Source organism: Halichoeres trimaculatus, unplaced genomic scaffold (assembly GCF_033239565.1).
Source record: "Halichoeres trimaculatus isolate MK-OKI-2021-1 unplaced genomic scaffold, fHalTri1.1 fHalTri1_scaffold_13, whole genome shotgun sequence".
Taxonomy (NCBI): domain Eukaryota; kingdom Metazoa; phylum Chordata; class Actinopteri; order Labriformes; family Labridae; genus Halichoeres; species Halichoeres trimaculatus.
The window spans coordinates 29,945,205-29,967,732 of NW_027437191.1; the positions used below are offsets into that span (position 1 = coordinate 29,945,205).

At 40.3% G+C, this 22,528-nt stretch overlaps 4 protein-coding genes across 4 annotated transcripts; 1 reads left to right on the forward strand and 3 right to left on the reverse strand.

The window, feature by feature from the left end:
- Positions 1-1,027: 1,027 nt before the first annotated feature.
- On the reverse strand, positions 1,028-4,548 carry ubr7 (ubiquitin protein ligase E3 component n-recognin 7). Its single transcript, XM_074685237.1, has 12 exons — positions 4,381-4,548; positions 3,834-3,973; positions 3,555-3,688; positions 2,844-2,904; positions 2,662-2,757; positions 2,516-2,569; positions 2,333-2,438; positions 2,151-2,221; positions 1,884-2,048; positions 1,644-1,809; positions 1,463-1,524; positions 1,028-1,363 (listed from the first exon to the last, which is right to left on the reverse strand). The coding sequence occupies exons 2-12, from the start codon at positions 3,960-3,962 to the stop codon at positions 1,271-1,273; spliced, it is 1,137 nt and encodes a 378-aa protein (XP_074541338.1). The 5' UTR covers positions 3,963-3,973; positions 4,381-4,548; the 3' UTR covers positions 1,028-1,270.
- Positions 4,549-5,324: 776 nt separating this feature from the next.
- Positions 5,325-5,973, forward strand: LOC141801911 (uncharacterized). The gene is made up of 2 exons (XM_074685239.1): positions 5,325-5,554; positions 5,640-5,973. The coding sequence occupies exons 1-2, from the start codon at positions 5,371-5,373 to the stop codon at positions 5,732-5,734; spliced, it is 279 nt and encodes a 92-aa protein (XP_074541340.1). The 5' UTR covers positions 5,325-5,370; the 3' UTR covers positions 5,735-5,973.
- Positions 5,974-6,034: 61 nt separating this feature from the next.
- Positions 6,035-8,134, reverse strand: tmem251 (transmembrane protein 251). The gene is made up of 2 exons (XM_074685238.1): positions 7,988-8,134; positions 6,035-7,218 (listed from the first exon to the last, which is right to left on the reverse strand). The coding sequence occupies exon 2, from the start codon at positions 7,208-7,210 to the stop codon at positions 6,821-6,823; it is 390 nt and encodes a 129-aa protein (XP_074541339.1). The 5' UTR covers positions 7,211-7,218; positions 7,988-8,134; the 3' UTR covers positions 6,035-6,820.
- A 6,455-nt stretch (positions 8,135-14,589) lies between these two features.
- On the reverse strand, positions 14,590-21,278 carry asb2a.1 (ankyrin repeat and SOCS box containing 2a, tandem duplicate 1). The gene is made up of 9 exons (XM_074685134.1): positions 20,835-21,278; positions 18,986-19,096; positions 18,711-18,880; positions 18,470-18,625; positions 18,088-18,333; positions 17,496-17,667; positions 15,357-15,942; positions 15,102-15,255; positions 14,590-14,991 (listed from the first exon to the last, which is right to left on the reverse strand). The coding sequence occupies exons 1-9, from the start codon at positions 21,200-21,202 to the stop codon at positions 14,852-14,854; spliced, it is 2,103 nt and encodes a 700-aa protein (XP_074541235.1). The 5' UTR covers positions 21,203-21,278; the 3' UTR covers positions 14,590-14,851.
- Between the last annotated feature and the right edge of the window lie 1,250 nt (positions 21,279-22,528).

The following is a 22,528-nucleotide window of genomic DNA, read 5'->3' on the forward strand; positions in this document are numbered from 1 at the left end:
ATTTCAGAAACTGCTGATCTACTGGGATTTTAACCCACAACCATCTCTAGGGTTTACAGAGAATGGTCCCAAAAAGAGAAAATATCCAGTGAGCAGCAGCTCTGTGGGACAAAATCCCTTGTTGATGCCAGAGGTCAGAGGAGAATGGACAGACTGGTTGGAGCTGATAGAAAGGCAACAGTAACTCAAATAACCACTGGTTACAACCAAGGTCTGCAGAAGAGCATCTCTGAACACACAACACGTCCAACCTTGAGGCAGATGGGCTACAGCAGCAGAAGACCACACCGGGTGACCCTCCTGTCAGCTAAGAACAGGAAACTGAGGCTACAATTCACACAGCAACACCAAAACTGGACAATAGAAGATTGGAAAAACGTTGCCTGGTCTGATGAGTCTGGATTTCTGCTCCACATTCAGATGGTAGGGTCAGAATTTGGCCTCAACAACATGAAAGCATGGATCCATCCTGCCTTGTATCAACGGTTCAGGCTGCTGCTGGTGGTGTAATGGTGGGGGGGGATATTTTCTTGGCTCACTTTGGGCCCCTTAGTACCAACTGAGCATGGTTTAAAGTCCACAGCCTACCTGAGTATTGTTGCTGACCATGTCCATCCCTTTATGAGCACAGTGTACCCATCTTCTGATGGCTACTTCCAGCAGGATAACGCTCCATGTCATAAAGCTGGAATCATCTCAGACTGCTTTCTTCAACATGACAATGAGTTCCCTGTACTCAAATGTCCTCCACAGTCCCCAGATCTCAATCCAATAGAGCACCTTTGGGATGTGGTGGAACGGGAGATTCTCATCATGGATGTTCAGACGACAAATCTGCAGCAACTGTGTGATGCTATCATGTCAATATGGAGCAAACTCTCTGAGGAAAGTTTCCAGGACCTTGTTGAATCTGTGCCACTAAGGGGGTCCAACCCAGAACTAGCAAGGTCTACCTGATAAAGTGGTCGGTGAGTGTATATATGCATGTTTTAAGCCTACAGTTGGAAGAAATTAAGACTTCAAAAAGTTCTTCAATTAACTTTATTAGTTTTTTTTATAAAAAACAAACAAGGATATCACAAACACAAAATATGATGGTGACCCCTTGACCTTTATACACAAAAAGACAGCATCAACACAGGAGACAACTGAAGAGAATGTTAAAAACCTCGGCACTACTCCTAATCTGAAAGCAACATAAAAACAAAAAAAGAAGAAGGGTTAAAGTGGAGACTGATCCCAGGAGGAAGGTGACGTAGGTGAAAGTTCATCAGATGGAGAAGTAGCTTCCAGCACCTGCTCGCTGCCTCTTACGGCTCTGCTGCTGCTCAAAGAACTGACGGATATCATCGGGTGTTACAACCTATCCACCAATCAGAGAGCAGAGTCACACATCATCAGGTGTTACTACCTTCCAGCCAATCAGAAAGAAGACGGTTACATCACAGAGCGTTTGGCTCACCTTTCCCTCTGCTGCAAACCTCTGCAGGAAATCCTTCAGCTCAGTTTTCATGTCGTTGTATCCTGAAAGGAAATCAAAGGTTTGATGTTGACGCGTAGTTTTTGTAGTTTTCTGTGGTTTTTTTTAAATACAGGGTGTTTGGTATTTGTAGTTTCATGTGTGGTATCTTAATCGTAAATACCGTGGATGATTTCCAGCTGTTGAACCCTGTTCAAGTTGTCGAGTGCTGACATCAGAGGGTCACTTCCTCTTGTCGTCTGTTCGTTGGTCTTCCCTTTGTTCTCGTAAGCCAGCACAGTGTCCGATTCGTCAGTCAGGAAGGACACGCCTCCTTCGCTCAGACGCTCCTAACAGACACATCGTTATATCTAGAGCAGATCTAATCAAACCATAAACAGACTACGGTTCAAGTGAGCGCTACCTTGCAGGAGTCGCAGGGGCAGAGTTTTGAACGCCAGCCTGAGGGCCAGAACACGGCTCCTGATGGGACTCTTTTCTGATCTGAAGCCTCCAGTTCCTTCAGGCGGCAGCTTGGCTCCGCCTCTTCACGGCTCCGTTTACAGCTGGGCTCAATGACATCATCATCCTGACAGGTTTTAAAGCATCAGATGTTAGCTGTAAAACTTATGTTGAAGATTTTTTTAGTTCTGGTCTGTAGTTTGTCTGTAAGTAGTGAATTTAAACCCACCTTTTCTTCTTTTTTGGGGGTTGACTTGTCTGCTTCAGTTTGCTCTTTCTCCTGAACACCTGTACCTGGAACTGAACATGAAAGCACATTCGATCACATTCTATTTCATCTCCTCTTTCCTTCAACTTCCTGTCAGAGTCAACCCTGACGTTGACTAAAAATCATCAGTTTGGTGTGTTTACCTGCCAGGTGTGCAGCATACGTCCAGAGGAAAGGATGTTTGTTCATGCAGGCCTCACAGATCATCTCCTGCAGCTCCACACAGTCTGGAACCTCAGAGCCCAGGTGCTGCAAAATAATACACACGTGAGACCAGCAGGTGGCACAACAGCTGATGGGTGTGACAGATGTGTGATTGGACTCACCCTGCCGTGCAGCCAGTCCTCACACACCACACACTGAATCATCTCGTCCTCCACCTGGACATTCATAAACAATCAGAGAGAGGCAGGAGTTAAAAGGGTAGCACAGAACACCTTGTGGGTAGGTGAGGGTCAGGTGGGTGTCTCACCTGGTCATCTGGGTCAGGGTATGGCCGACTGCAGGTGCAGTACACTCCAAAGAAGTTATGACTGTATTTATTCTGTGCGTTAACCCCCTCCTTGTCCTGAAATATAAAAACAGTGTAAAATCTACACATGCTGCTGTTCTTCACATCATCTTTATTTAGAGGCTACTGTTGTCAGAACTCACAGGAAAGAGTTTACACTGCAGCTCTGTGAACTTCTTGTTTCCACAGTCACAGCGGAAGTTCCTAAGAAGACACAAGAAGAAGAGGAAGTTAGGTAACATGTTATTATAGTATAGTATTGTTGCAATGTTTTCATCTCTTTTTGTCATCTTTGTATTTGGAGTGGATCATTACTTTGTATGGTTTATATGTTGGTCATGGACACCAAACTGTTTGTGTCTTAAAAGAAATTTTTACTACTTTTTCTCCTGTGTTTGTCCGGAGATCCTACATGTGATCATTGCCGCATTGTTTACATGTGAAATCAGCTGTTAGCAGCCTGTAGCATGTCAATGCTAACTGGTGCAAGGCCTGATGTTTCCCCCAAGGTGAGGAGAAAGAGATGAGGATGACATGCTGGTTCTCAGGTGTGAGCTAAGAAGTGACGACATGGACCTGTCCTTCCATCCATTGTTATTGGGAACGTAAGATTTATCTCCAATAAGATGGACGAGCTAGCCATGCTAACCCAGCAACAGAAAGAATACCAGAAGGCAGAAAGCATCATGCTATTCACAGACATGGCTAACAAAGCTAACACCAGGTATGAACATACAGGGTCAAAGCAGCAACCTCCATACTTAAGAAGGAAGATGGGGAGCATCCCTCATAAGTATAGTCAGTGTGTGTGTTATATTATTTGTTTATCGGCAACTAAGAAAGGGAGTGCTTACCTTTTAGTGTAGAGTTCGTAAAGATGGTGACCTTCATGACATTTATATGAACAGGCCAAACACACACCTGCTGCCTCACCTCCTTTTGGAGTACAGGTGTGACAGGCATACAGGGCCTGACGCTTCACGTATCCCTGAAACACACAAACAACCATGAAACGAAAGGGAGAAAGTCATCTTTATGGGGATAAACCTCCACTAGCATACAGATATTTTTATTCATATTGACTTTATATATTTAGATTAAAATACAGCAAGAGTTTTGGGGTGAACAGGTACCTCAGGATAAGAACAGTGATCTGAGTCACTTCCTGCCAACACAGCTGAAGCTTCTTGCTCCAGTTCTTCATCCTCCTCCAGGACATCCACCAGGGACACAGTGTGCTCCTCCACCTGTTCGTCTGACATCCCTCTCCTGTCTGACACAAATCGATCACCATGCTCATTATTTTCCATCATCCAGAAATCCTCATCCCCCTGACTCTCTTAGCCGGTCAAACGAAGACAACAGCATCATCACCCAAAAACAGCAACAACTCCTCCACCTGTCTGTCGTAGTGATGACACAGGCAGACTAAGAGACAGGTGCAGTGGGTGTCAGACAGGTAAAATTAGATTATGTTTCATCACAGTGGTTCTGCTGTATTCTCTTATTATTATTGTTGGGTTACATTCTGCTTACATCTGATGCTGACAGCGTTAATAAACAGACTGTGAAAATAAAGCCTCGGTTAGCATCATAACGTTCTCCCTGATATGAACGTGAATCTTCAAGTTGCTAACGCTAACCGTTATAGCTGCTAAAAAAAATTCACCACCGACTTACCGAGTCAAATTCGAACAGGGGTGATTAAAAATGCTGAAGCAGATCGATGACCAGACAAATACCTGGTGAAGTTATAAAAACAGCTCGTCTTACGTCTGTCTTATCAGATCTGTTTTCTAACCACTAACTGAAAACAGCTCTGGATACTACATCCGGGTCACTCCGAAAGCTCATATTTGGCGGCATCCTGGGGTTAAAGGATACGCATGTTTTAGAAAAAAATACAAAATAGATAATTTAAAACTTTTTTGAATCAGGACAACAGAGAACACGTTATATTAAATAATGTACTTTTTAACGTAAAAAAAAATACATTAAAAATTACAGAGAATGATCGTCGACACAGCCATTTCAAAAGCTTTTAAGAAAAAAAACGTGAAAAAAATATATTAATCGAAAAAAATGTCAAAATAAAGCCCCTTTTTGCTTGGTAGACGGAATTTTTAATCTCGGGTTTGCTTGTTTCTGCATTTCCGTGTTGCGTTCACGTACCACCTCCGGAATCAGTCCAAATCACGCACACTGGCAAAACAGGCCTATCAAAATTCGCTCTTAGCATAAAGAGTCAGTCAGTCTGTCCTTCTCCTATTTTGGCAGTACCTTTTTACTTTCTACGTCTACCTAGACTTGTACTTGTAGTTTCCACTGTTTTATTCGGGCTGTTTTGTAGTTTAATGTGTAATATCTATGGTGGAATGCATGGTATATGTAGTTGTGTGTGGTGTGCGGGTTTTTAAATTATTTGTAGTTCAGTGTGTAGTGTCTGTTGTTGCATGTGTGGCATCCCAGTGGTTTGTGTGATACTTGAAGTTTTATACTTTGGTACGAAGAATATAAAGATAGTATTTGTCGTTTAATGTTAGTGGTGTTTGTAGTAGGGTCCCTTTACATACTCGCTTGAAACTGAAATAACACAGAGAGCCGGTGCACGGGGGGTAAATGAAGGCAACAAAAAGTGCGTGATGACGACATCGGTAGGTTGTTGTCAAGATGGCGGCTGTGGCCGTGACAGCGGAGCTGGTGTACAGAGATGGCCAGAAGGAGAAAGTCAGCGTGAAAGTAGAAAACAATCTAAGTTCACTAATAAGTGGAATTAATGAGCTGAACTCAAACGTGTCGCGACTTCTCAGCGAGCTGGTGGATCAGGAGAAAGCCCACGGAGTCTGCGCAGAAGGTGAGCTCAACCGGGTAACATCAAACACGTTGTTAGTGTGAGGGCTGTATGAAAGTCTCCTGCTGACCTGTTTTGCCTGCTGCAGGTGAGGAAGACGAAAGTGATGATGAAGATGACGAGGAGCCAGAGGAGCCTCCGAAGTCTGAAGAGCAGCCTCCAGCTAAACGATCCAAAATCTGAGGAATAAGAACTTAACTGAGCACAGGATGGCACACTTGAGCTTTCCTGAGGATGCGGTTGAACATTTGAGCTTACCCGTGGACATTAAGGAACACCCAAGGTTCTGTTTGATACGTGAACTGCTTCTTTGTTCAAAGATTAATTTTATTAAATGTAGTCAAACAATTCAGGGTATGTTGACAAAGTTAAGTTTAGTTGGTTTTTGACTGTCTGCATGGGGTCTGTTATGTGTTTTTTAAATAAACTAAAAAAAAAAAACAATAATAAAACACAATCTACAACTGCAACTTCAATTATTTTACTATTGTAAAATGTATAGGGTATGAATTTTTTATGGAATGATATGAACCAAAATGTTTGAGTAGAAAAATGACATGATTGATTTCCAGAACACAACAAAATGAGCACAAGAGTTCCTATATTTTTTTGTCAGGGCCTTGATTTATCCTAAAAACTCCTTTCGATTTAAAAGATTTACTGTAAAAATAACCTGCTCTGTCCCTCTTAAGATGGTCTATGATTCAACTTAAAAATGCTAAGTTAAAAAAGTGGAACCCTTTTTCTCAATCAATTTATTGATCTTGTAATAAGGTAATCATGGTCGCCAGTGTTGTTCATGAGACTCATCTCATCTTTCACAACTTTTTCGACTTCTGTGCTTCTTATCATACAGCAGCTAACCACAGCAACGATACAGATGCTATCTTTTTAATTGAGCACAAAAACACAGACAAAGACACACATAGGTGGGAATCCAGCTGTCACAGCTCAGGATTGTCTGTGACTGACAGCTGCAAACAGTCTGAATTTAAACAATGGAACCATGGATCCTGGCAGTTGATGCTCAGGGCAGAGTGCACACCTGACAGACACTGAGGAGTGTTTACACAAGAGGAGTGTTTAACTGTAAAGGCACACAGGATGTGACATCACAAATATTAACAAACTCAGGTTCATCATCCATCATGTCAATGAGCCCAGGCTGTCTGATTGGTCATCCTCTTTGTGTCAATAAGTAGTAGCCCCTTTGACTGGTCCTCTTCTCTACCTGTTGATGAGCTATGGGCCTCTTTGACTGGTTGTTTTCTATGTGTCAATAAGTGGCGGGCCTCTTTGATTGGCCGGTTTCCTGGCAGTATAGCGGCGGCTGCAGAGCAGGGCGAGGCACACAGGAAGGACACAGTAACCAACAGCCCGAGGATCTGCTCTTGTGCAGGAGAACAGGAAGAGGAAGAGCTGCAGGTACGGCAGGAGAAAAACCGATGCCCACATCCAGACAGGAAGTGGCGGCAGGCGGGCGCTGAGGCTCTGAGACCAGGTAAAGGTGAGGGGTGGAGCCAACGTACCAGATCCACCTCTCTGCACGTGCTCCAGACTGAAACTGTGGACTTCAAAGATGTAGTACACCGCCACGATGCTGAGCAGCAGGAAGAAGGCCACGCCGACCCATCCCATCCTCTGACGGAAGTTCATCATCCTCCATACTGAAGGACAAGAGCAATAACTTCATCATAAAATAGAAATAGACAGAAAATCAAGCTTTTTTTCCAAATAGAAAAAGAACACAGATAAATAAACTCTGTTGTTTTAATCTGGCTCTACTCTGACTCATGATTTTGTTTTCATTTTGTAGTAGCAGCACTAAAACCTTTAACAAGGTAAAATTACAGATAGGAAATCACTCTCAGTGAAGACAACTAACCATCCCAGTATCTTTTGTTTATTTTCTTTTTTTAATCAGGAAATATTGCTTTATAAAAAATCAAATTATGTCTGAAACAAATTATTATAATTATATAATTATTAAACATTATTATAATAACCCACTGACTACAACAGAATTAGATGTACACTGAACCAATACAGATTAAAATTAACACTATACTAAAATTATTCAAAAATAATCTTAAAACATTACAGTCTGTATTTTGGTCTGATCTCAGGTTAGTGTAAATTTATGATCCTTTTGTTAGTCTAGGTATACCTGTTAAATGATCTATTATAACACAATGTGATCGAATATACTATTGATCTAATGTTAAAACTAGTCACTGTGTTTAAAAATATTTATTATGGTTTATTTTAATTCAACAAAAATGATAAAAACGTCGTTTAAGACCCAAATGTTGTCTTAGAGCTGAATGGTCTGTTTCAGCGCGGCTAATACAGTTAGCATCCTGTTAGCCGTTAGCTGTGTAGCCGTTAACGTAGGGATAGCCGTGCGTTATCCGGTTGTCACGCGCTTATTCTCACCTGCCCTCGCGACGATCGATTCGGGTTAAATTTCTGATCAAGACTTGTTTCCAGACCGCATCTTGTCCCCTCCAGAACTTTCATTTCTCACTTCCTGGTTGGTCACATGACGGCGTAGGGTGACGTCTTTCAAAGGCGGGACTCTCCAGCGCCATCTGTTGTTTAATCAGGATCAGCGCAATGAAAGTGTGAACCCTAGACTTAAAGTCAGATGAAAAAAAATTTGAACCATACTTTTAATTTGCTCATGTCTGATGTGATCTCCTCCAGTGAGAGCTTCAATTCACAGACAGAAGAAAATATATTCGTGTCACACAATATTCACAAAAATTGCCCCAAACACATAAAACCTTGAAATGAATGAAACCTCTTGGAAGAAAAGGAAAAGAGGTTGCCCCAAATAATACCTGGGGGGCGGGGTGTTGAGGCAGAAATATCCAGAAGTAGGTGACTCTAGAAGACTCAAGTAGGCTATATTTCATTTTTTAATTTGCTCGTTAGATTTTGTTTTAGTTGGGTAGATAAGTCACACATCAGAACAACTTTGACTTGTGAAAAGAAAAACAATGTACATCCAAGTTTAAAGGAAATCCTTGCTCAAATAATTAGCTGGATAGTTAAAGTAGTCATGTAAAGATTCTTTGATGTAAAAAAAAAAAAAAAATGAAGGAGTCAATTAAAACACAGCAGTCCAACAGGAAAAGATGGAAGACTCCTGTGTGTACATGTGCTTGTGTGTGTACGTGTGTGTACGTGTGTTTGTGTGACGCTGAGCAGATGTGCACCTGTGTTTCTGCTTTTTGAACATCAAACACTGTCGCTCTGTTATCATCCATCAGCTCTTTTCTTCTCTGTTTGTTCTGCAGAGGAAATCTGATCAGCTGATTGTTGACTCTCCCCCCTCTTTTAGACCCCCACCCTCCTCTGCCTGGTCCTCCTCTGGTCCTCCAGACTTCAGTCTCACCAAGGAGCCCGAGAAGAACACATTACCAACAAAGAACAGTAAAATCAAGTGTCAGTTTTGGGACTTTGTTGCCATTACGATGGCAAGTGCAGTGCTAAGGATGATGGGAAGTGTTTCAGCGTCGGCTCTGACTTATCCAAAGTTTGCTATGAAAGAAACAACAAGGACCATTTACAGCAAACCTCCAAGAAACAGGATCGGAGCTGGGGTGAGTTCCACAGACTGCTAACCAGCTAACTACTAACGAGCTAGCTAAACAGCTAGCATAAAAACTCTCTTTTATTACATTTAACCATTATCTAAAAAATATTTACGTCATCTTGAAGTCTTAAACAACTGATAATCCTAATTTCATTCTGAAAAAATGCAGATAAATGTTTATTAACACAAAGAATCGCTCTGATTGGTTATATAATTAGAAGAGGATATTGGATTGGATGGTTATTCATAACAAAAACTCTGATTGGATGGTGTGTGTGTGTGTCTGACAGCAAAGCTTTTTTGTCATGACGGTGTTCGCTGTGGCCATGTTTACTCCTGCTGCGTGGATTCTGCATCATCTACCAGAGTATCGCAAAAGGTACAAACAGAGTCCAAGGAGCTAAACACCTTCATCGGCACCTTTATCAGCATCATCATCATCAGCGAAATCATCGGCATCATCAGCATCATAACTCTTACCTTCACCACTGTGTGCAGTATTTTCATTATCATCATCATCATTATCATTGTTTCAAACAGAGATCATTCCATGTTTAACTTTTATCTGACGAAATGTTCAGATCTTTATCTACCTTTATGTTTGAATCTTGTATCTATAATACTATCTTGATAAATATTTCACATTAAATCGAAAAAGATAAAAACTGAATTATGTTTCTTATTGATTGAAGACTTTTCTTAATTAAGATTTTATCAAATAGAATCAACTAACCTTTGTTTTTTTAACCCTGAAGTTTTATTTTAAAGCTCCTTTGTGGAACTTACAGGTTGTGCTGAATTTGGCGCCCCCTGTGGACAAGGCTTTGCATTGCATCACTTTGCCGATCTCGTCCATAGACTCTATACAGAGTGGACAGCATAGCTCCACCATTTACCATTGTACGGTTTTGAAAACAAAATTCCTCTGTCACAGGCGCCGCCATTGGCAGTCAGAGTCTGCATATAGAGACTGTGAGGGATTCTGGGAAAATCTGAGTGGAGCCAGGTGACAAAAATAATTTAATATTTTTTTTGTTTCTTTCAAGAGTCTAATCACTTCCTGACTCCACCTCCCGACATATTTTACAGTCCCCGAAAATAATACACAAAACAACCATCGTTAAACGTGACGTAAAACCCTGTTTTTAACCTCTTATAGCTACTGAAAATTAAATTTTTCCCCCCAGAAAAAAGAGGACTTGAATACAAGGCAGCCAAATTATATCTTCAAACCACCACAACAATCGAACGTGAGAAACATTTCTACAAGGTGTATTAATTTTTTAAAGTTTGACCACAGCCCATCTGGAATGAATGGAGAGCTGCATTTTTGGCTTATACTGCAGCCAGCCACCAGGGGGAGCAGTTTTCCTGGCGACCTCACTTTGAGCTAAGCAAGACGACGTCCCTTTTTTTTTTTAAGTCTATGATCTCGTCCTGTTCATGTCTAAGTGTTGCTTCACCAGTCAAACATAACAAAGCTGTTAAACAAAATGTGTTTCTGTAGTTGTAGCTGTTCATTTCTAAAGCTAACACTCAGCTTTGAGCAGCGCTAACACACATCAGATATAATCCAAACCTCTGGAAGCATCAGCACACATTATCCACAACCGAAAAGTTTGATTTGATACAAACCTTGGTAGCATTAACATATGTTAGACATAATCTCACCCTCTGACGGCACCAGCACGCAGAAACAATCCAAATGTCTTTCAGCACTCACACTTTTAGGGTATAAACCCAATCTGCTGACAGCACATACACACAATCATAAAAAAAAATAAACAGAAAAATCTGTCAAAAATTAAAGGGTCAAATCTCAATATGACATTGTTTGTTGCTGGTGGTTTATTTTCCCTTTTTGAACTTCCTGTGTCACATTTAGAGTCCAAAACATATGGATTTATTTCACAAGTTGATATTTTTGTTTGTTTACTTCATTGGGACAATTTTATAGCATGGCAACAGTAGAAGAGGCTTCCAAAGTTCTGGAGCTTTAAGTCATACAAAGCTCCTACAAAGCCATCAAGAGGGTGATACAGAGCCCGCATAAGAACATAACACCCCACCCCCTCTCAAATACATCTCTTCTTCTCTGGTCCTGCATTCTGTACAAACAGGAAGTGTTTGTGTTTTTAAATAAAGCTTTAGTTTGTGTTTGAACAGGAAATGTTTGTTTAGTTGGTCCTCTGGACTTAATCATTTCCTGTCCGAGAACATCGGTTCCCACAGAAACAACGGGATGAGACCTGGGGCTGTGATGAAGAAAACCATCGTCAGCATATTTATCATCATCATCATCATAGTGTGATGTTGTTTTGTATTTTTTTATATGTGTCTTTCCAAGTGTCATATCAAGAGCAGCTCTGTAACTGGTCAAACAGCTCCACCTGCTGTTAGGAGGAGTTAAGTTCAGGTACTAAAACTACTAAACAGAAAAAAGGATCACTTCTTCACCTTTCAACTTTTCTTTCTTTCAACACTTTTTAATGCAAGGGAAACAAAGTCTATTTAATTTCTAACCTGTTAAAATTCCATGTTTTGTTTTGTTTTTTTTTAAAAAAAAGGAAAAACATTTTTTACATTTTTTTATGTCGGTGAGGCACTAAAATCAAAAGCCACAAAAATGTAAAAAAATATTTCAAGCTGTCAAGACCTAAACAATAGAGAGCAATTCTTCCCAGTGCCTTGGTTTAAGAATCAAACAAATAAAATGAAGTGTTGATTCATCATTCAATAAACTGACTTGAAATAAAGAAGCAGCTTCAAAGCTTTTCATCAGGTTTGATTTTATTTTGTAAAGGAAAACACTTTTACACATTCAGAAATATGAAGTGCATGTATAAAATGTCCAGTCAGTGTCAGTGTCAAGTCCATGCAAAGAAAAGTTATTCTGGGATAATTCAATTACTCACTGAAGTCCAGAAATCCAGTGTTAATGCGACAGGATTTGCACTTTCAGGAGCTCTAGTTAAATTGCTTTCTCTGTTAGTACGAGTCCTGTATTTGTGCATTCCACAGTTGTAATGAATAATATCAACATGCCAACCTGGGGATGACACTCAGGCCGAGTCTTTAATTGTTAGCAGCACTGAAGGTCTATGTAAGTTTACTTTCATCGACAGGTCTGTGGCGATTCGCTTTCAAATGCCAGCTGACGTCACTTAAAATGGGTGCACCTGCATGCTCACCTCCTTGTTGGTAGCTCAGAGTACTTAAGTGATATTCAAATTATGTTTGACATTAGGTGCATATTACTTTTATCTTCCCAAGCAAGCCGTCCAGGAGATCTTAAACAGCAAACATACAGAGCTCTCTGTCATACATGGAAATAATAAAACCTTTGTAATTTTAATCAGTATTCTGAGTGTTTTCTTCTCCTTCTCTAAGAATCCACAACAAAAATACATCAACAAACATGACTCAATCTCAGTAAAAATCAAAGTTTTCTCACATACTGATAAAAAGTACTTAATCCATACAAAATTTCATTCAATTGTGCAAAGCATTACATTCCAGCCCATAGAACATCACCTGCTCATAAAACCAGGCCCTTACAGGTAACAGCTCAGCTGATTGCATCAAAGCGTTCCTATTGGCAAATAGAAAATTGGTGTTTCAGCCTAGCTAGCAGTTTTCCTAGCTTTACCTTTTATGCTGTGTTTGATTTGATCAGTGTCATATGTATTGTCACTGATGCAGTGGCGTACACAGACTTTTTAAAAGGCAGAGGCAAAAATAAATAAAAAACATACACAACCACTGAAGAGGGTATTATCGTTCTGTTATCAAGGATACTTTAGCATGTTTTTTTTTTTGCACCCAAGAAAGCGCTTCAGGCTTCGGCGGAGCCCCCGGAGCAGAGCCATGCTGCTAAATAAACTTCACGGCATACAAATAAATTAATTCTCTTTGACAAGCGTGGTACTTCTGACCAAATAAAGTTTTTTTTTGTTGTTTTTTTCTTTAAAAAGGGGCTGTGAGGAGTTTGAAAGTGATCTTTAAAAAAGTCTCCCTTCTAGATATATGCCTGATGGTAATCCACACTTAAAAATATGATTATCAGCAACAATATTGCTGGTTGCAGGTTATTTTAAATTGCTACTTTTAGCTTCCAGTTTGGGTCGTCCAGGACCAGATTGATCCACGGCACATCTCTATGACAACGCCACACCGGCTGACATAGTTTAGTCGTGACAAGAGATAAAACCCAGAGATCTGTGTTTTTCTCTGCTAAAAATGATGTCTGTGATTAATTTTGTAGTAATGGTGGACACAGGAGCCTAATTGTCAGACAAAATAAAGGAATTAGCCTTTAGCTCAGGCTGTATCACTATATAACAGAGGGGATAAGCTGTTTGTGCAATTGTTGATTCCAACCCACAGTCAGCAGTTATTCTGCAGTGGTCTGTTCAAACCATAGACTGTAAAAAAAAATGGATGCCATCTTGCTTAACTCAAAGTGAGATCGCCAGGAAAACTGCTCCCCCTGGTGGCTGGCTGCAGCATGGGTTAGAAAATCCAGCTTTCCAGCCATTCCAGATGGGCTGTGGTCAAACTTTAAAAAATTAATGAACCTCATAGAAATATTTCTCACATCCGATTGTTGTGGTGATTTGAAGCTATTCATTGGCTTTCTTGTATTCAAGTCCTCCTCTTTCTGAAGTTTCCTTTTCATTAGCTATACAAGGTTAAAAACGAGGCTTTACGCAACGTTTAACGATGATTGACAGCTGCCATTCTCATGTATTTTTTTCCGGGGGATTGTAAAACATGTCGGGAGGTAGAGTCAAGAATTGATTAGACTCTCAAAAGAAAAAAATAATTATTGCTTTTGTGACCCAGCTCCACTCAGATTCTCCCAGAATCCTTCATCGTCTCTTCTGCGCAGACTCTGGCCGCAACTGCTACCACTGGCTGCGCCTGAGACTGCGATATTTTGGCTTCAAAACCGTACAATGATAAATGGCGGAGCCACGCTGTCAACTCTATATACAGTCTATGGTTCAAACTTGAGAGTCTATCAATAAAATGAAGAGTGAGGTTGCATTAGCTCTGATTGGTAGATGACTGGCAGCAAATAACCAGGAGTTACTAAAGTTACACATTACAGACACGTCTTAGAGCACCAGGTTGTCAGCTGCACTAAATACTAACGGCTAATAAACCACTAACAAACTGACAGTATTTACTTGTCATGTTAGCCTACAGATACGTCGGAGCACCGGGCTGACATATAGCCGGCTGCTACAACATTAGCTTGATGTCACGTTTCAAACCGTAGCGCTACGTAACTGTACAGATAAATACTTTACTTTGGCGCGTTGTATCCAGTAAAAAGTCGTCTTGAACAAAGAAATTTGTCTTCGATCCAATCTCAATTTAATTCCAAAATAAACACATACCTCACTAAACTAACTGACAGCAGTGTGTGGAGACTCCAGGCCACAAGGTGGCGAGAAAGTGCAATCAAAACAGATCCTCCTCATAGCAGCTTTAAAAAAAAACTACTTTAGCATTTAAGGAAAGTGTGGTTATTTGTATGGATATTGATGTGAGCTCACCCACACTTTGTGCAAAACGAAAAGAATCCGGACTTAAAATCACATTCAGGATTTCTAGATGTGTTCAGCACCAGCAGCTAAAAAAAGTAATAATGCTAAAAAAGCACCTCAGCATCTCCCTCTGGTCTGTTTCAATCAGGATTCATCCGCAGATGCTTCAACATGTGACAAAAAGCGAATCAGAGTTCCAGGAAGTGGCAACCTCTTCAGGCGACGACGACCAACCAGCTGCCGAATCTGAAGCCGACAAAGCTGCAGCAACGGCCTCGGAGGAGCTGTGAGACAACAGAAGATACCAAGAAGAAATTTCACGCAAACATTAGGAAATACAAGAAAAACCAGCATAAAGTAGCACTCATACATGTGCTGCAGGTGACAGCTTTACCTGCTTTATCTTTGATGGTGCTCCAGTCAGAGTAACTGTCCAGGTGTTCCATCAGTCTGGAGCAGAGGGTCACATGACCGACGTAGTCCAGCAGGACGTCAATGATCGGCCCCGCCCATCGACAGATACTGGGTACTGAGATCATCTCACAGAACTGTCAATAAACACAAAACTAGAATCTAATCGTTGATCCCAGAACAAACAGTTTGTTGGTTTTTGTCAGATTTTTAAACAGAGCAAAATGACTCAGCTCACCTGAACGCCTCTCGTGCTCAGTTGCGACTCTGGCACAGCTCTATCGGTGTAGATCAGCTCGTCCCTCTGTGATCGGGTGGTTTTGATTGGTGGATGAGGTTTGCTACCGTAGGCGCAGTCAAAGCACGGAAGAGCATGACCTCCTTGGTCCAACAGGTACTTGAACATAGGCAGGTACTTCATGGAGAACATGTAGACGGCAGGGAAGGTGGTGGGGTGTGTGGGAATGGAGGCGTTGATGTCGGCGCCGTGCTCCACCAGCAGGGTGAGGGTCTGGATGCAGCCCAGCCTGGCTGCCACCATCAGGGGCCTGAACACATCCAGGTTCGGGTTAGCACCGGCCTTCAGCAGCATGCGCGTGGCATCGATGTTGTTGTTGATGACGGAGAAATAGAGCGCCGTGCTGCGGCGGTCTTCGTACAGCCTCGTGCGGTCTTCAGAAAGCTGAGCGTTGACGTCAAAATCGGCTTCGATTAGAGCCTCCAGGATTTCGTCGCGGTTTCGCTCGGCAGCAAAGTGGAGGGGGCTGATGCCAGTCCGCCTGACTCTGGCTCTGCTGGTGGCTGGGATCAACATGTCGACGATGCTGGGAACAGGAAACATCGCAGAAACAGGATGGATCGGTAAGGTTTAATCTCTTAAAAAAATTTACAATAAAACTGTGTTTATATATAAAAATAATACACAGGGAAGCTAAATGAAAAATTTCTGGCACTGTTTGAAAGGCAACATTTAGTTAACTTTTCTCACATTTAGCTTATTTTTCTTTGATTTGAGAATGAAATTCATGCAAAATAGAATGTTCTAGATAAAAATGTTAAAAATGTGCAAGTATGAAAAATTATCTAAATCTAAATACTAAATCTAAATTAATCTTAATGTTAAATCTTAATCTAAATGTTAAATCTTAATATAAATTTAAATGTTGAACATATTTTTAAAAGTTGAATTTCATTCTAAATACTAAATTAAAATCTATTTTTTCTAATTTTTATAACGAAATGCATGCAAAACAGAAAGTTCTAGATACTTGTTAAAAATGTGTACGTATGAAAAATATATCTAAATCTAAATGCTTAATTTAAATGTCGTATCTAAATCTTAATCAAATGTTAAATCTAAATATAAATATAAATTTTAAATATTTTTTTAAAGTTAAATGTAAATCAAAATACCAAATTAAAATCTAAATGTTGAATTAAAATCTTACTGTTGAATCTTAACCTAAAAACAAAATGCATGCATAACAGAATGTTCTAGATACTAGTTAAAAATGTGAATGTATGAAAAATATATCCTTATCTAAATACTAAATCTAAATGTAAAATCTAAATCTAAATCAAATGTTAAATCGAAATAAATATCTTATTGTTAAATCTATTTTTAAAAGTTAAATTTAAATTGAATTACTAAATTAAAAACAAAATTTTAAATTCAAATCTAATTGTTAAATCTTAACCTTAAAACAAAATCTAAACCAAAAAACGGAATCTTAATGTAAATGTTAAATCTATAAAATTTATTTTAAATCTTAAATGTAAATCTAAAAAGTATATCTGAATACTAAATCTAAAATGGGTTGATGATAAGTCTAAATCTAAATGTTAGTTTATTTCTAAATGTTATCGAACATCGAAACCTGAATGTTTAATCTTAATCTAAATGTTTAATATACACCTAAATATGAAATATTAATTTTAATTTAAATCTCAATTTGAGTGTTGAATCTCAATCTGATTTTTAAATCTACATTTTTAATTTTCCATCTAAATCTATATGTCAAATCTAAATCTGAGTGTCGGACTGGCCAAGTGTAAAGCTTAATATTAAGAGATTATGCAAAGATGGCCTGGTCAGTGCTTGTCTCTACACCACCTGCAGGTGCCTCAGATCACACAGCAACATTTAGATTAAGATTTAGATTTAACTTTTAAATTTTGATGTAGTATTTAGCTATAAATTTAACATTTAGATTTAGATTTAATATTTATTTTTTCATGTGTACTTATTTTTAACAAGTATGTAGAACATTCTGTTTTGCATGAATTTTGGTCTTAAATGAAAGAAGAATAAGCTAAATGTGAGAAAAGTGATGGAAATTTTATATTCAGTGCCTCATACAAAGGTCAGTGTGCCTACTTGTCATGACCTCTCTGGGCAGCTACGTGTAGAGGTAACAATCCGCCTTTTCCAGGTTTGTTGGCATCAGCATTCTGGGATATAAGAAACTCCACTATTTCTTCGTGTCCATTTTTAGAAGCTTCGTACAGAGCAGTAGCTCCATCAGGAGCCTCACTGTTAATATCAGCACCTGCATGGAGACAGGAAGGGTCAGGGTCAGGAGTCACAGGGGAGAGTCTCAAAACTAGATCCAGTCTGCCTCTCAGGTACGTGTTTATGAGCGCTGAAGAGAATAGCGGGCATGGGTCCCCTGCAGCTGCTGTGGTGTTTATTAAACTGTCATGTGAAGGTGTTGTATGACAGGTATCAGTGACCGATTTAACCAACAGACACATGTGGGGGATGGGATTATGTCCGAAGCTGACTGGACAGTTGCTGCTTTAAACCACTGAATGGAGAGGTGCGTCTGAAACTGTCCCTCCATTGTTTTCACGAATCACTTTGACAAGTCAAAGTTCTAAGTGGAAGTCGAAACACTTCAAAGAACAGAACTCAAAAGTGAAAGTAGAACAACATCACAATGACTCAGGCTTGAAAGTATCTGACGTACCGTGTTGGAGCAGAAAGCGCAGCGAACCGAGCTGCCCGCTCTGAGCCGCAGTGAAAAGCGGGGAGATGCCGTACGTGTTTGCCAGACTGAGTTTGGCTCCAGCCTTCACCAGCATCGCAAGGATCTCCACGTTGTTCCTACTCACGGCTTCTTGCAGGGCCGTCCAGCCTTGGATACACTGATTGTTCACTGCAGCTCCGTGGTTCAACAACAACGCAACTATCTCAGCATTATTCTTCTCACAAGCTGCAGGAGAACAGAAGTAGAGGTTTTTAGACAAGACACCAAAACTTTGGATGTATCTTCTATGTCTTCTTTAGCTGCTGCCGGCCAACAGCACAAGAAAACTATGCTTCATTTGCCTTTGTTTCGATGTGTTTACCTCTGTAAAGCGGGGTTTCTTTGTCAAAGTTGCCAAGGTCAATGTCTGCGCCCCTCTCCAAAAGAAGCTGAACACAACCCGGCTTAACTTTGGAGACAGCGATCATCAGAGCTGTGTCACCACGATCTGTCCGCTTGTTGATCATCCCAGGCTGAGCTGAAAACACAAACAGAGGCGTTCTCTTTATTCGCAGTGATTCCTGAGTGTCTTGTTTACGTGTGCATGTGTGTTACTTGTGTACCTGACAGCAGCACTCTCAGACAGCTGGTCTGGCCGAACCATGCGGCCTGGTGAATGGCGAGCCAGCCAGGTTTACTGGGAAGCATCAGGTTTGCTCCTGGACGCATCGTCAACATCCTCACTTTGTTAGCATCGCCATCACGGATGGCTTGAAACAAAGGCTCCTCCTCCCTGCGGGGAAATTACTCATCAGACACCCACGCGTGTCTTTGTGACATGGCTTAGAATAAGACAGCTAAATTTCAAGCCAAGCAAGTTGACCGGAACTTGACTCACTCTTCAGGTTCTGGACCTATGTGGACCAGAGTGCCATCAGGTTTGCGGTATGCCACCATCTTCTTTCCTGATCCTGTCATAAAGTGACTGACGTATCCTATAAATGTCTTCCTGCACAAGAAAAGCATTGACCAATCAGAGTGCAGCAAGCAACACAGTGGCCAGAACTTGAAAACTTAAACACAGCAGCCAATCAACATAAGTGTGGCAGAAAAACGTCCTGAAAGCACAGAAGCTATATTAGCATTACAGCCCGTCATAGCAAATGATACCACATTGCTGTGACATCTGGGCAAAGAGAACAAAGTGACAAAGGAGCCAATCAAAACACAGAAAGTAAAAGAGATGACAGTCAAAATACAGACAGTGACATAATAGCCAATCAATACGTGGAAAGGACAAAGCAGCCATTTGACAGACAAAAAGTAATACTACAGCCAATCAAAACACAAAAAGTGACTAAACACAGACAGTGACATAGCAGCCTGAAAACAAAGAAAATGTCAAAGCAGCCAATCAAATCACAGGCAGTGACATAGCAGCCAATCAAAACACAGAAAGGGACATGGCAGCCAATAAAACACAGACTGTGACATGACAGCCACTGAAAACCCTAGAAAGTTACACAGCAGCCAATCAAAACACAGAAAAGACAACAACCAATCAAAACACGGAAATTGACATAGCAACCATTCAAAACACAGAAATGGACAGCAGCCAATCAAAACACAGAAAGTGGCATAGCAGACAATCAAAATCAACGAAAGTATTACAGCAGCCAATCAAACACCACAAAGTGACAGCAACCAATCAAAACACAGAAAAGACAAAGCAGCCCTTTAACAGACAAAAAATGATACAACAGCCAATCAAAATCACAGAAGGTTACAAAGCAGCCAATCAAAACACAGAAATGGACAGCAGCCAATCAAAACACAGAAAGTGCCATGGTATCCAATCGAAACACTAAAATGGATAGCAGCCAATCAAAACACTAAAATGGCTAGCAGCCAATCAAAACACTAAAATGGCTAGCAGCCAATCAAAACACAGAAAGTGACATGGCAGCCAATCAAAAAACAGATGGTTACAAAACAGCCAATCAAAACACAAAAAGTGACACACAAGCCAATCAAAACTCAGAAGGTAACATGGCAGCCGCTAAAAACACTAGAAAGTGACACAGCAGCCAATCAAAACACAGAAGGTTACAAAGCAGCCAATCAAAACACGAAAAGTGACACAGCAGCCAATCAAAACACAGAAAGTAACAGCAGCCAATCAGAACACAGAAGGTTACAAAGCAGTCAATCAAAACACTAGAGAGTGACACAGCAGCCAATCAAAACACAGAAAGTAACAGCAGCCAATCAAAACACAGAAAGTGACGGGAGCCAATCAAATCAAGAAAGTGACACAGCAGCCATTTAAAACACAAAAACCAATCAAAACACAGAAAGTGACATAGTAACCATCTGTATACAGGAAGGGACTGCAGCCAATCAATGCACGGAAAGTGATATGGAGCCAATCAAAACCCAAAAAGTTTTATGTTATCAAAATGAGCTTGAAACTTAAGAAAGTGATCCGATCCATTCCAAACACAGAAAGTGACACATTATCCAATCAGGATGCAGGACAGCCAATGGAAGCACATTCAGTGACTTTGGAGCCAAGTCATTATAGACATTCAAATAACAGACAGTCACACATTAGGAAGGACAGATGAAAACAAAATGGCAACACACAGAAAGTGATATAGCAGTCAACACAAGCACACAATGTGTCACAAACAGGAAGTACAACAGATTAAACAAAGTGCAATTTCCCAAACAGAGAGGTGACATACAGATCAGGAGGTTTTTCACTTGGGGGGTTTGGAGAGCTGTAGTGAGCGGTGGTCTGACCCTCAGGTGGATTGTGGGAGCATGTTTGGGGCCTGTTGGTGATTGTGACGTCTGGTACGCGGCGCCTGGCTGTGCTCGCTGCAGAGGCTGTGTTGGCTGCTGTGTTTGCTGTGTTTGCAGTGTTGGCTGTGATGGTGGAGATGGCATCGCTGTTAGCGTTGTTGGTATTGGTGTTGACAGTGGCGCTGATGTTGATGTTGGCGTTGGAATCCGTCAGACTGCGCTCGATGGCCAGCTGCAGCAGCTCGTCGTCACTCAGGTTGCTGTAGACAGAGTAATCCTCGAAGGATAGAGCTCCTGATACCGCCATGATGGAGCTGTGAGGTCAGAGGTTACAAACAGGACATGTTATTACATTTGATCAGTGCAAGCATTCATGCAAACTAACGGTTGAGATTTGTTCACTCAGACACAAGGGGAAGAAGTTTTTTAACCCCTTTTGACTGTTTTCATGTCTACTTTCATTAACAGCTCAGAGGTTGGTTTTCATAGAACCAGATTGTGTTTTGAACAATAAAACCTGAAAGTCTCACTCACCTTTTTCAAAGTTCCCCTTTGTTAATCCCTGTGTGTGCTTCCCTGTTTGCCCGTCTCCCTTTCTGTCTGTAATGGGGTCTGCACATGACTCTACGGGCGAGTGGGGGAGGGGAATTACTTAAAGGTTATTTTAAGAACCTGCAGTCTGAGCTTGTTGTCTAACTTTGATGTTGCAGAACAAACCTTTTGACCCTGTGACACATTTAACACTCAAAAATGTCTTTAGATTTAAGAAATGGAAAAAAAAAGGAAACAGATCCGGGCTGATCAGATCCACCTTGGATCTTGTTTAAGACTCAATCAATCAAAATTAAATATTTTCCTGATAAAATCTTTCCTTGATCATTTGGATTTGTGTTCCTGATCACAGAGTAGTGTTTCTGGTTAAAAGGAAAAATACTAAGCCAATGAACTTTTGGGTAAAGTTTGCAGAAATAAGACTCCAGCAGGGTGAAGATGACCCACATTCAAAGCAACATGTGTTTTTTCTTATTTGCTAAAATAGCAAAGCTAGCTTACCTGTCAACCCTGCACTACCTCATTAAACTACAGATGTTTTTTCATCATTATGAAGAATTAATATAAATAAATGATTTGAAGATGTAGTTTTACTCAACAGAAAAAAAATAGATTTATTAAACAAATAGATAGAAAAGCAACACATTGATAACATTAGAGAGCTGTGATTGGTTGAAGACAGTGCGCGGTCTGTAAACAAAAATATTAAGTCAGCCAGAGTATATCTTTACTATTTTACATGTTTTGGTGTCACTTCTTGCATAAAACTTTTGAAATACATCAGTACCAAACGTTAATAAAATGTACAGATTTATGTCTAGACTTACTAAATAAAACGCTAAAAAAAGCACAATAAACCATGAAAAAAGCAAAAATTGTACACATATTTTTATAAATACAGAAATGTCTTGGCAGTATCTCCCAAAAATGTAAAAAAAAAAAAGATATATGATGACAAGTATCCTGTTTATGCTTTATACTCAATTTTTGCAAACATAACCCCAGCTCTATCGGGTTAACGTGTGCATGATAAATTCAAACCAGTATTAATTTATTGTATTGCACAGTCAATAAGTATTTC

Excerpts from the sequence above, each read along its gene's own strand:
- tmem251 (XM_074685238.1), bottom strand. The coding sequence starts at position 7,210 with ATGATGAACTTCCGTCAGAGGATGGGATGGGTCGGCGTGGCCTTCTTC.
- LOC141801911 (XM_074685239.1), top strand. The coding sequence starts at position 5,371 with ATGGCGGCTGTGGCCGTGACAGCGGAGCTGGTGTACAGAGATGGCCAG. Across the intron at positions 5,555-5,639 it reads CCACGGAGTCTGCGCAGAAG|GTGAGGAAGACGAAAGTGAT; the intron begins GTGAGCTCAACC and ends TGCCTGCTGCAG.
- ubr7 (XM_074685237.1), bottom strand. The coding sequence starts at position 3,962 with ATGTCAGACGAACAGGTGGAGGAGCACACTGTGTCCCTGGTGGATGTC. Across the intron at positions 2,758-2,843 it reads TGCAGTGTAAACTCTTTCCT|GACAAGGAGGGGGTTAACGC; the intron begins GTGAGTTCTGAC and ends TTTATATTTCAG. Across the intron at positions 1,525-1,643 it reads ACAGCTGGAAATCATCCACG|GATACAACGACATGAAAACT; the intron begins GTATTTACGATT and ends ATTTCCTTTCAG.
- asb2a.1 (XM_074685134.1), bottom strand. The coding sequence starts at position 21,202 with ATGGCGGTATCAGGAGCTCTATCCTTCGAGGATTACTCTGTCTACAGC. Across the intron at positions 19,097-20,834 it reads AGTGAAAAACCTCCTGATCT|GAAGACATTTATAGGATACG; the intron begins GTATGTCACCTC and ends TTTCTTGTGCAG. Across the intron at positions 18,881-18,985 it reads ATAGGTCCAGAACCTGAAGA|GGAGGAGGAGCCTTTGTTTC; the intron begins GTGAGTCAAGTT and ends ATTTCCCCGCAG.